Source organism: Glycine max, chromosome 8, assembly GCF_000004515.6.
Source record: "Glycine max cultivar Williams 82 chromosome 8, Glycine_max_v4.0, whole genome shotgun sequence".
Taxonomy (NCBI): Eukaryota; Viridiplantae; Streptophyta; class Magnoliopsida; order Fabales; family Fabaceae; genus Glycine; species Glycine max.
The window spans coordinates 18,969,753-18,981,347 of NC_038244.2; the positions used below are offsets into that span (position 1 = coordinate 18,969,753).

An 11,595-nucleotide genomic window follows, 5' to 3' on the forward strand; every position below is an offset into this window, starting at 1 on the left:
CATTAAGTGTCGTATCACCAAGAAACAGTTAAAGATATTAACTAATTAATTGAGTAAAATCAAATTATACAAACTAAGTAAAACATGAAGAAAAAGCATATATATATATATATATATATATATATATATATATATATATTAATTGAGCTAAACCTATTGGGTGTTTATATTTTATCCTTTTGTGTGGTCTAGTCGAGTTGATACAACAGCAGGGTACTATAAATCTTACCATATTATATTTGATTTTTACGGATTAAACTTTTTTTTATCCTCTAGTATAAATCATTTTATATTTAATTTCATTTGAGTTATACCTTAAACTCCATCAAATATATACTTTAATAGCCTTTTTTTTCTTTTTGTCAATTTAACATTAATTATCGGTGGGTTATTAATTTTTATTTTTTTGAATTATAATTAACCTTTCAAAACATTTTTCAAAAGTGTTTTGAACGGTGAAAAAATCATTATCTAAAATACTTTAAAACGAAAAATAAAACAAACATATTTGATAAGGATTAAAACTAAAAAAAATAAAATAATAAAAATTAAAAAAAATACTAAATTACATCAACAAATATATATATATATATATATATATATATATATATATATATATATATATATTACAGACTTAGACTTGGCTATTGGCTCCTATAGCAACAATGGCAATTATATCCACCTATGAAAGTTGGCAATTAATCACCTATGGCAATCGGCAATACAGCAATTAATGCAATAACTGAAGCCATTCACGTGATCCACATTTGTGGGGACGGAAAAGAAAAATGATCATATCCCTTATTGAAAAGGAAAGAAGAAAAAAGCATATGCAATAAACTGTGCCTATAAATTGCTACACGCAAGAAGGGACGACTAACACAACACATCTGAAGTTAGTTCTTTCGAACTACTAAATCAAATTAAACAATGTCTTACATTAGCCTTGCTCCTTTGGCTGTCTTCTTGCTTGCCACTTCCTGTATTTACCGTTCCATTCTTCAATTTTTTTAATATATCTTTCATGATTTTTAATTATATATTTTGGAACTATGAGAAAATTATAATATATCCCAACATATGCATATGCATTTATTTAAAAAAGAAAATTATCGACAAATATTAAGTTTTAATTTTATTATTAGATAGGTTTCAAATCTATAATTTCTCCTGGGTGTTTTCTCTTCATCACCAATTCAACCTTATATGCATTTGCTTTTAACTTTGGCCTATAATTTTCAGTGATGTTTTCAATGAAGAAGATTGAAGCAGGAACTTGTGCGAGATCTCAGTGTTCAAACAGCGCACAATGCGGCTCCCATTGTGGGTGTCTCCCCCGTCCCCCAATTCCATATCCATTTCCAATTGATACTGGTCTATGCATAGGTGAACCTGCATTTGTTGCCATGATTAAGGAACATCCCAAGTTATGTCAATCTCATGATGAATGCATGAAGAAAGGGAGTGGCAAATTTTGCGCTCGTTATCCGAATCCTGAGAGTGAGTATGGATGGTGTATTGACTCTGATTCTGAAGCCCTAAAAGGCTTCTTGAAGATGCCTACAACATTTGCCGAGTAACATGGTATGCCCAATGAAAAAGTTGCACACAAAGATGCGTCTACTACTTCGAATAAATGTGTGCTCCATGCAATAAGTAGTTTTTGTTTCCAACTCAGTTGGTAATGATGGTTCATGTTTGTTTTTGAGCCTACAAGTAATTTTTCTTTTGGATCTTGATATCCAAGTATTCTTTGGATATATGAATTATTAATTATAGCCTAATGTCAGTGTATATTGTTCTCTTGTGTGGTAAACTAGTACTGCCAAACTGGTAACTCTACCATTAGGCATTTACTTGGTAGATGTATGTTTATTTTTATGATTAACATAAAGGGGTACTTTAATGAGTTGCAAACTGAAATTGGGTGCTATTTGAAGAGGAAAAGGATTGGAATGGAGTTTCTGCTAAGTAAACTACGAAAGCCCTATTTGAATAAACATCTCTATTAGTCCTATGTGCTTAACTTTTATAAAAGTTCTCTTATTTTACTTCTTCAAGAGCTGAAATGTATAAGTTGATCTTAGCTTATAGAAGAAACTCAATTTATTAGTTTTTTTTTAGAGTGAGAGGAGGAGGAGGAAGTCCTTATTCTTTCTAATAAGATACCAAGTTCTATCGGCTTATTTGTGTATATATGTAAAATTCGTCATCGAAATGTAACTATTCTGTTTTGAAATACATTCCTTGATTCTTGAAGCTATCTTAAAATGAGATCTATGTAAAATTATAAGGGTTTCTCAGATTAATAATTATAGGAAACAAACAAAATCTTAAAACCTACGATTTTCACATATAAATAAATAATGTGTACTTTTCTCTATAGTGAGATTTTTCTTCGGTATACTTTGATTTTTTTGAAATATGAGAGAAACAAGATTTTACTCCCTTTATTATTATTTTTGCCTCTCTACGTTTGTGATGGCTAGAGATTAGAGATGGCACTTTTCTGTCAAAAAGGGAACCTTATTTCACATTAATGGGTATTAACCTATTTTATAACCACTACTTTCATCAAGTAGCTAACAGTTATCTTTAGAAACTTCTCTTATTTAATCCAATTACAATTTAGTCTCTAATTATTAATTATTTATTTATTAGTCCCTAGATAAGTCACATGCCTCTCACATGAGACATTAATTCTAACTTTCTCCCACTTGACTCATGTAACATTAATAAACATTATGGACTAAATAAATAAATAGATTAAACTAACATAATGTACATTAAAATGACTAAACTGTTTTATAAATTGGGTACATCATAATTTCATGATTAAGAATAGGAACCAATTTGAGTTATGAAGGTTGTACATCACTTAATCGACATAGCCTCTTCAATGTATTACAAATTAGTCTTCTCCTTAATATGATATCATTAATTAGGAGTACATAATTGGTCCAACATAATATCTTTATTCAAGACAAAACCTGTTAATATTACTCTAATACAAATATGTATGCAAACATATAGAACAAGTAATCAGAAACATATCATAAATGAGCTCAGAGTGTCACTAAAATGCATAAGGTAAATTACATTTAATGATCATCAATAACAATAATGTCCATACTTTCAACATGTTCAATAAATGTCTTGGGCGGTAATCTCTTTGTCAAAGGATCAACTATCATAAAGTTTGTGTTAATATGTTCTATTGACACTTTTTGTTTATGAACTTCTTCCTTCACGATAAAGCACTTCAATTCCATATGTTTAGCACTCTTAGAGTACTTGTCGTTCTTAGAAAAAATATTATTCTGCAACCAATTAGCTTGAATTGTAGTCTCAAAACATGCTACAAATTCAGTTTTAACGGTAGATGCAACAACTAATGCATACTAAATTACTTCCATTTGTTTTAGTTCCAGATCATTAAGACATTGTGTGAGACTAAATTTATCTCATTTCTAAATTGGAACATGTGATGTTGAACACCTTTTCATCCTGCATTTCTCTAGTACTTTATTGATATATGTTTTCTGAGATAAGCCTAACAATCCTTGTGATTTACTACTGAATATTTCTATCATTATCATATAGCTTGTCTCACCCAAATCTTTCACTTAAAAGTTGCTAGAGAGAAATTCCTTAGTCTCATGAAGAAGACCAAGATCATTAGTTGCAAGCAAAATATCATCAACATACAAAGTTAGAAAAATAACCTTACTCCCACTGACCTTCATATATATACACCGATCAACAGTATTTTCCATAAATCTAAAGGAAACAATGGTATCATTAAACTTCAAATACCATTGGCGAGAAGTTTGCTTAAGACTGTATATTAATTTCTTTAATTTGCACACCATGTGTTCCTTTCCTTCAACTTAGAACCCTATTGGTTGGTCCATAAAAACATTCTCTTCTAATTCTCCATTAAGAAAGACAATTTTCACATCCATTTGATGTAACTCCAAGTCATAATGGACTACTAATGTCATGATAATCCTGAAAGAATCCTTTCGTGACACCGATGAAAACGTCTCTCAATGTCATCTTTCTAAGTAAATCCCTTAGCAACAAGTCTAACCTTATAACGTTCAAGGTTGCCATGAGAGTCACGTTTAGTCTTGAAGACCCACTTACAAGCAACTCTCTTACAACCCTTTGACAATTCTATAAGATCCCAAACATCATTATCTTCTATGAAATTTATCTCTTCTTTCATGACATTTAATCACTTCTCAAAATTATCACAGCTTGCATCTTGTGAAAACAAAATTGGATCATTATCATTAATGCTTAAGTTTATTTCTGTTTCATGTAAGTATACCACATAATCATTCGAAATAACTGGTCTCCTTTCTCTTTGAGACCTCCTTAATGCTACTTCTTATAGTTCTGCATCCATAATAGGTTCATTATGTATCATGGGTTCATTATTATGTTGCTCTTCTTCATTATTATTTTGAACAACAACTAAAGGAGTAATCCCCTTACTACTAGAGGCATAACCTAAAGGGACTTGCACTCAAACTTCTTTAATTTCAACGTCTCGTGGAACTGTACTCCCACTAATTTAATTATTTTCAATGAATCTTGCATTTCAAATTTCAAAAATTATAATACTTTGATTAGGACAATAAAACATATATCCCTTTGACTTTTTTGAATAACCAATGAAATTTTTACTTATTGTTCTTGCATCCAATTTTCTTTCTTGTGGATTATAAACCTTTATTTCTTCCTAGCAACCCCAAACATACAGGTGTCTTATACTAGGTGTCATATTCGTCCACAGTTCAAAAGGTGTCTTTGGAACTACTAGGAACCCTATTCAACAAATACATGATAGTTTTCAAGACATTCATCCACAAAGATACAAGTAATGTTGAATTTCTTAACATACTCCTAACCATATCCATTAAAGTTCTATTACGCCTTTCTAATACATTATTTTGTTGTGGTCTACTGGGCATTGTGTATTGCGCACAAATGTTACATTTCTGAAGGAGCTTAGCAAATGGACCTGGGTGTTGCCCAGTTTCATCGTATCTTTCGTAATACTCACCACCTCTATCAGACCTAACAAATTTCACCTTTTTATCTAATTTTTTTTCTACTTCATTCATGTAAATTTCTAAGACATCCAGTGCTTGAGATTTCTCATGCAGTAAGTAGACATAATCGTAACGTAAATAGTCATCAATAAAGGTGATAAAGTATATTTCATTTCCAAAAGAATTAACATCAAAAGGTCCACAAATATCAGAATGCACAATTTTAAGAAGTTGAGTGCTTCTTGTAGCTCATTTCCTTGTATGATTTGTTTGTTTTCCCTTAATACAATCCACACAAATATTTCGATCCATAAAATCTAGATCAGGAAGAATTTCATTTTTTATTAATCTTTCCATCTTTTCTCTAGAAATGTGACCTAAACGTTTATGCCACAAGAAAGTAGATTGTCCGTTCACTAAACTATGTTTAGTGCCAACATTGTGAAGTAGAAAGAAAATTATTTATTTCTTAGCCCTTACATAAGTCACATGTCTCTCACATGAGACATTAATTCTAACAATTTATACTATCCAACCATTGGATTTCCAACTAGATAGATGTTTTAATGTAGATATCCCTTTTAAAAGATTGTTGATATCCCATTATTGGAAAAACAATCTGTTTAGATCGTAATAGCAACTTAATCAATGTTTTAAATTGTGGTTGTGGTTGTGATTGCAATAAGGACTGAGGAGCTAGCCTTCATCTTGACCATCATATGCTCCTAGATTGGGGTGGGGTGCGATTTTCTTGACATAACAAATGAAATTGAGGGGATATGGGAAATTCAACTTTTAACATGTTCATATAAAACCAAGTTTGCTTGTTATGTGTGTTTCAAATGCAGAGTCCCCCCCATTATATATAGTTAAGACAAACAGAAAAACATAATAGAAGTAAACACTGTCTCCTTATGCTGGAAAAGCAGAGAATAAAACAGAGAACAGTTCCCTCTTAGAAAGAATTGAGTCTTTCGTATCTTGCTTGCAACACAAATGATTACATCTACCTTCTCCTCACCTCCCCTTCCCTATGTATTCTTTCCATTCCCAGTAACACCCTGTTCCTTAGGAAATGCTCCTTGTTGCTTTTTCATCTGCCACAACATTCTTAGGTAAAATCCCCTTGCTTCCCTTCTCACCCCTTATGTTATACACATTTAATTGTAGGTCCATCACAAGCTTTCATTGCTCCCTTGCTCCCATGTTTTCTTGTTTCTCATTTGTCATAAACCAGATAATTGCAACATGCTTTCATATTATGTTTCTTGCTTTCTCCATACCTACTCTCATTGACAATCGGAATATTGAAGAAAAAAACTGAATCTAATGGAGATAGAACTAGAAGTGTTATGTTTCATGCTTAATCAACTAGTCAATACCTTTCACATTTTACTTTTGTTCCAAAAAGTGGCCTGTCCTTGTTTCATTTGATATTATTCTCATTTATTTCTGCTTTTGAGTTGGAATGCAGTATACACATGGATGACATGATACAAAAACTAAATAATTTGTTTCTTTTTTTTTATCCAAAAAATATTCTGTTTATCTTACACATAATGCTGGTATTTCCAGATTTGATTTTTCAAACTCATACATGTGGTTTGAATTTTATAATGTTCCATTGGCAAAAGATGTCTCCTTAATTTGTGATGTAAGGAACTTTGCTCTATATCTATTTTGTTGTACATTCTCCATGATGTAGGTGTGCTTTTAGTTGAAAATTGTGTTGAATTCGGGTCTTTGCAGACAATTCAAGCATCGTACATTATCGAACATCTTGGTTGATGCAATGCCATGAATATGCAAGTAAGTTTTCTCTTCTGCCATGGATACCAAATTTTCTTTCTCCTTTCCTCCTTAATTTATTAACTTTATGGGTACTGGCAGAAACACTCTCTGTGTTCAAATTTTTATTTCATTAAGATGACAGATCCATTTTATGTATTATAGTTTTAATACTATCAAGTAAAACAAGCCGCACACCCATAATTCAGAAATACAAAAACAAAAAAATTCCACGATCAAACTACTCAATCAAAATGGAATAGGCTAACAAACAATAAGAAACCTAAATGCTTAACTTTTATTACTATTGACAAACTAATTATCCAATTCTTGTGAATATAATTCATAAAAACTCCGTCGAGTAAAATGAATGAATTATAAATCTCCAAAATAATAGATAAAAATATGGTAAATAAAGTCATTCCAACACCTATCAAAGGAGTAATTCTTCACCCCCAACTAATTTACCATATTTTGAATTTAATGGTTTCAATAAATCCCCTATAAATATTTACTTGTGTTTAACTTTTTTTAATTTTTAATTATGAACTAATTTTTGAATCTAAGAATGAGAAAAAAATGAAACATTTATTTTTTTAAATTATGTTAAAGGAAAGAGGAAAATAAAATAATTTTAAAAATATTATGAATAAATTGGTATTTTAGTTTTACTCTCTACATTTGCTAACAAATTAAGGGATTTGAAAAACTATTTTTAGAGACAAATTTCACCTTAATTTATTTGCTTTTTAACTTGAAAATAAAAATGAAATTCCTAGAATATTTTTAAATCTCAATCACTATCTCTGTCATTATGTTTCTTTATTTCAAGTTTTTTTTATCTACTCGGAGAGTTTTTTTTGTGTGTGTTTTTCCCCTATGTATAAAATTTTTGGAGACTACGTCCCAATGCATTCTTCATAATCGCTTAATAATTTATGCATGAAGAAACAAATCCCTAAAATAAATTAATAATATATTTAAATCTAGATAAAATCTTAAAGATTTAAAACATAATAAATTCCTAAAAAAATCTCCTTAAATCTTCATCCCCGTTTCATTTATTTTGAAATTCAATGAAACTTGAATTGTTCTCCAATAAAATATAAAACTAAAAGTACATGACTTCAACTACACAAAATTTATATATATATATAATTTAAAACAAAAGAAAATCATATTCTAAATAGAACAATATTGTTATCTTGGTCATTTAAGCCCACATTATATCATGAGAAAGATTCTATGGTAATGTGCACAGATATCATCCCCTTGTAAGTACATTGATGTCTATCACTTTTTAACGTTCATTGGCCACGAAAAAAAAAAGTCCTTGATTCTCCATCTTTCTATCTTCTTGATTTGAGCATATCATTTCCCCCCTGCCTCTACATTGCAAACAAAAGAATGGGGAAGAGAAATTTACATGTTTCTAAAATAATAATTTCTAACCATGCAATGCAGATTATTGACTTAGCAGCACAAAGGGTATGCTGAGCTGTAGGATTTTTATGTGTAGTCCAATATAGTGCAAATAAGGGGGAGGGGGGAGGGGGGAGGGGGGGGGGGGGAGGGAAACTCTTATATAATTTCTCATGTGTTTGGATGGAGAAATTTAAAATTCTGAGAAATTTTAAATTCTAAGAATTTCATATACTTCAATTGAAATTCTTTTATTTTCAAAATTTTGTGTTTGAATAAAAAAAAATTAAAATTATGAGGATGAAAAAAAATGAATGAAAAAAAGAAAAGATATGATTGGTGTACTAGTTTTACGTGTTTTTTTATGCTCACACCCGATCGATGTTTTAGGAGCTCAGACGGTGTTTCTGGAAGAAAACTGTAAGAATATAATCTCAATTTCTCACCTTTTAAAAAGAAATTGAAATTCCAGATTTTTAGTTGTTTAAAATTCTGTTTTAAAATTCTAAAATTTTAAATTCTTCATAAAAAGCATTCAAACAATGAATTTTAAATTACAAAAATTCAAATTCTCTGATAAATTATTTTCTTCCGTTAAAATTCTCTATCCAAACATAAGGGAATAGTTAGAACATTTAATCTTCTTAAATTTCTTATAACTAGACTGATTTTCCAAATGAAACCAAAGGTCTTAACTGAACTTACTGCATAAGCATTATTTATTAGTGAATTTCGGTATTGTGGCTACCCTAATTAGTTAGCTATTTACAAATGCCCATTGTCAAGTGGGTCTCTTGAAAATTCAATTTTGATATGCAGGTTACAACTTACAACTAACTGCTTTGAGGAAAAAAACAAAGGTTTAAAATCATTGAATCTTGTCCTTGGGTTGGAATAGATTCCACAAAAAAGAAATGAAGGTACTGGTAAGAACTAAGTAGTACAAAATAAAAATTGAATAGTAATTCTATGATCCATTGCAATCCGTTAATTTCTTTTGACGAGTATTGGCATGAAAATGATTTCTGGTTTTACATTAAATGAGTTTGCTTTATTTCCTTTTGAAACGATTGCATTTTGATTTTTTCCTACAAAGCTAACGCATCCATTTTGTTATTGAAGAAAGAATCTCATTCATTATTAGAAGCCTCCATACTATTGAAAATACATCTACCCCTTTGAAAAAAAACTCTATTATTGGCAAGATTCTTGCTCTCTTTGATGGTTCCTTGTTTTGATGGAAAAATAGGCTAACACAATAACAAACTCTATAACAAAGTAATAGGCAACGAAAATAAATTCTTTCAAACTTGCAAGAACCTATAAGGAGCACCAATAAAGTATAGAGTGCAAAATAGAAATAAAAGAAAATAGAGACACAATTTGTTTAATGTAGAAAATCCCTCAATGCAAAGGTAAAAACTACGAGTCGTTCAGACCAAAGAAATAACTCCACTATAATCAATGAAGATACAAGAAAGTGTCCAACAAATGCACTAAAACATGCTACAAACAGCCAAATCAAAGTAGATCCACAATTGACACAATAGAGACAAGAAGATGAAACTCCAAAATATGGAGCAAATAATGCGAAACACTTATCTTTCTCTCTTTAGATATCATTTTCATGATCCAACCGGATAATTTGAAATATCACGTGTGTAGAACATGTTGTCTAAAAATCAGCCTCATCCAATGGTGAATGAAGCCGCATTTGCAATATAAAAAACGCTCTTTGATGGGTATGCGAAAATCACAATGATTTTCTCTCTCCTTTTCCTCTCAATGATTTGTAACTATTTTTCCCCTTCAAATGAGTCACACTCTCTTTGTGTCTGTCTCTCTAATCTAACCCCTCTCCACTTAACTAAGTGAGACAAAATGAACCTTCTCATTTGAGCCTTTACTCCACATAGGAAGGGAGTCCAAAAAATCCAACAAATCCCCCCCCCCCTCACAACTATGTGGAGGTGATCGTCAAACCGGCGATCTCACAACATCTTTATACTTCATTGCATCCATCCACTTTCTCTTTTCTTCACTTTCCATGGTCTCTCTAAAACACTCAGGTTCTCCATCATCTATTAGGATCACTTACTCATTAGGAGAATACCTCTTAGAAGGTTGTCTTTCCCCATTGGACCTCCTGAGTTGAACTTGAGGTGGTTTGGTAGCATCACCAAGATTTTCATCTTGTGACATGTCATGCTCCTCTTCATCATCATCATCAACAGGAACATCTACCTCATCTCCAGGTTGTTGGACATCAACATCATTCTGAACATCAGTATTCATATTCTGAATAGGCATTTGAACTGGTTAAAAATTAGCCACACTATTTTCTTCCTTGGGTGTAGACTTCTCCACCTTATCAATGTCTTCAATGATTTGGTCTTCCATGAATTTCACATCATGGCTTCTAACAATCTTCTTCTCAACAGGATCCTGTAACCAAATTCATTCTCACCATAACAAATGAAAATACACTGCCTTGACTTTGCATCCAACTTGGATCTCTCATCCTTTGGAACCTACACAAAAGTCTTGCAGCCAAAAACTCTTAAGTGATCATACTTCACATTCTTGCCAAACCAAATTTTGTTCGGCACCTCACTATTCAAAGCAACAATAGGACTAAAATTAATAACATGTACCGTTGTGTACAGTGCCTCACCCTATAAGTGCTTGGGTAACTTTGCTTCAGAGAGCATACATCTCACTCTCTCGATCAATGTCCTGTTCATCCTCTCCACCAAACCATTCAGTTGAGGAGTTTTCTCATGAACAATACCATGCTACTTGCAGTAGACATCAAATGGTCCACAATACTCACCACCATTGTCAGTACAAATGCGTTTTAGCTTCTTACCTAACTGTCTCTCAACTAGGACATGAAACTCCTTGAACTTCTCAAGAACTTGATCTTTTGTCTTCAAAACATAGACCCAAAGTTTCCTGGAATAGTAATCAATGAAGGTAACCAAATAGAGTACACCACTAATGGATTTCACCTTCAAAGGGCCACAAACATCTGAATGCACTAATTCAAGCAACTCAAATTTTCTAGAGGAAGGATGCTTCTTGAAGGATACTCTGGTTTGCTTACCAACCATGCAATGAGAACATTTCTCCAAATCTGCATTCTTCAATCCTGGAAGCATATCCATCTTGGCTAAACAGTCATCAATGAAGGTAACAAAATAGAGTGCACCACTAAAGGATTTCACCTTCAAAGGGCCACAAACATCTGAATGTACTAATTCAAGCAACTCAAATTTTCTAGAGGAAGGATGCTTCTTGAAGGATACTCTGGTTTGCTTAC

General features: G+C 31.7%; 1 protein-coding gene across 1 annotated transcript; it reads left to right on the forward strand.

Annotated features, from left to right (window-relative positions):
* The first annotated feature begins 863 nt into the window (after window positions 1-863).
* Window positions 864-1,784, forward strand: LOC100787303 (albumin-1). Its single transcript, XM_003531748.5, has 2 exons — window positions 864-982; window positions 1,243-1,784. Exons 1-2 carry the CDS (start codon window positions 931-933, stop codon window positions 1,578-1,580), a joined length of 390 nt encoding a protein of 129 aa, XP_003531796.1. The 5' UTR covers window positions 864-930; the 3' UTR covers window positions 1,581-1,784.
* Window positions 1,785-11,595: the final 9,811 nt, after the last annotated feature.

Bases quoted from the DNA above. Each gene is read 5' to 3' on its own strand.
- LOC100787303 (XM_003531748.5), top strand. From the start codon at position 931: ATGTCTTACATTAGCCTTGCTCCTTTGGCTGTCTTCTTGCTTGCCACT. The intron at 983-1,242 runs GTATTTACCGTT...TATAATTTTCAG, and splicing joins CTTCTTGCTTGCCACTTCCT to TGATGTTTTCAATGAAGAAG.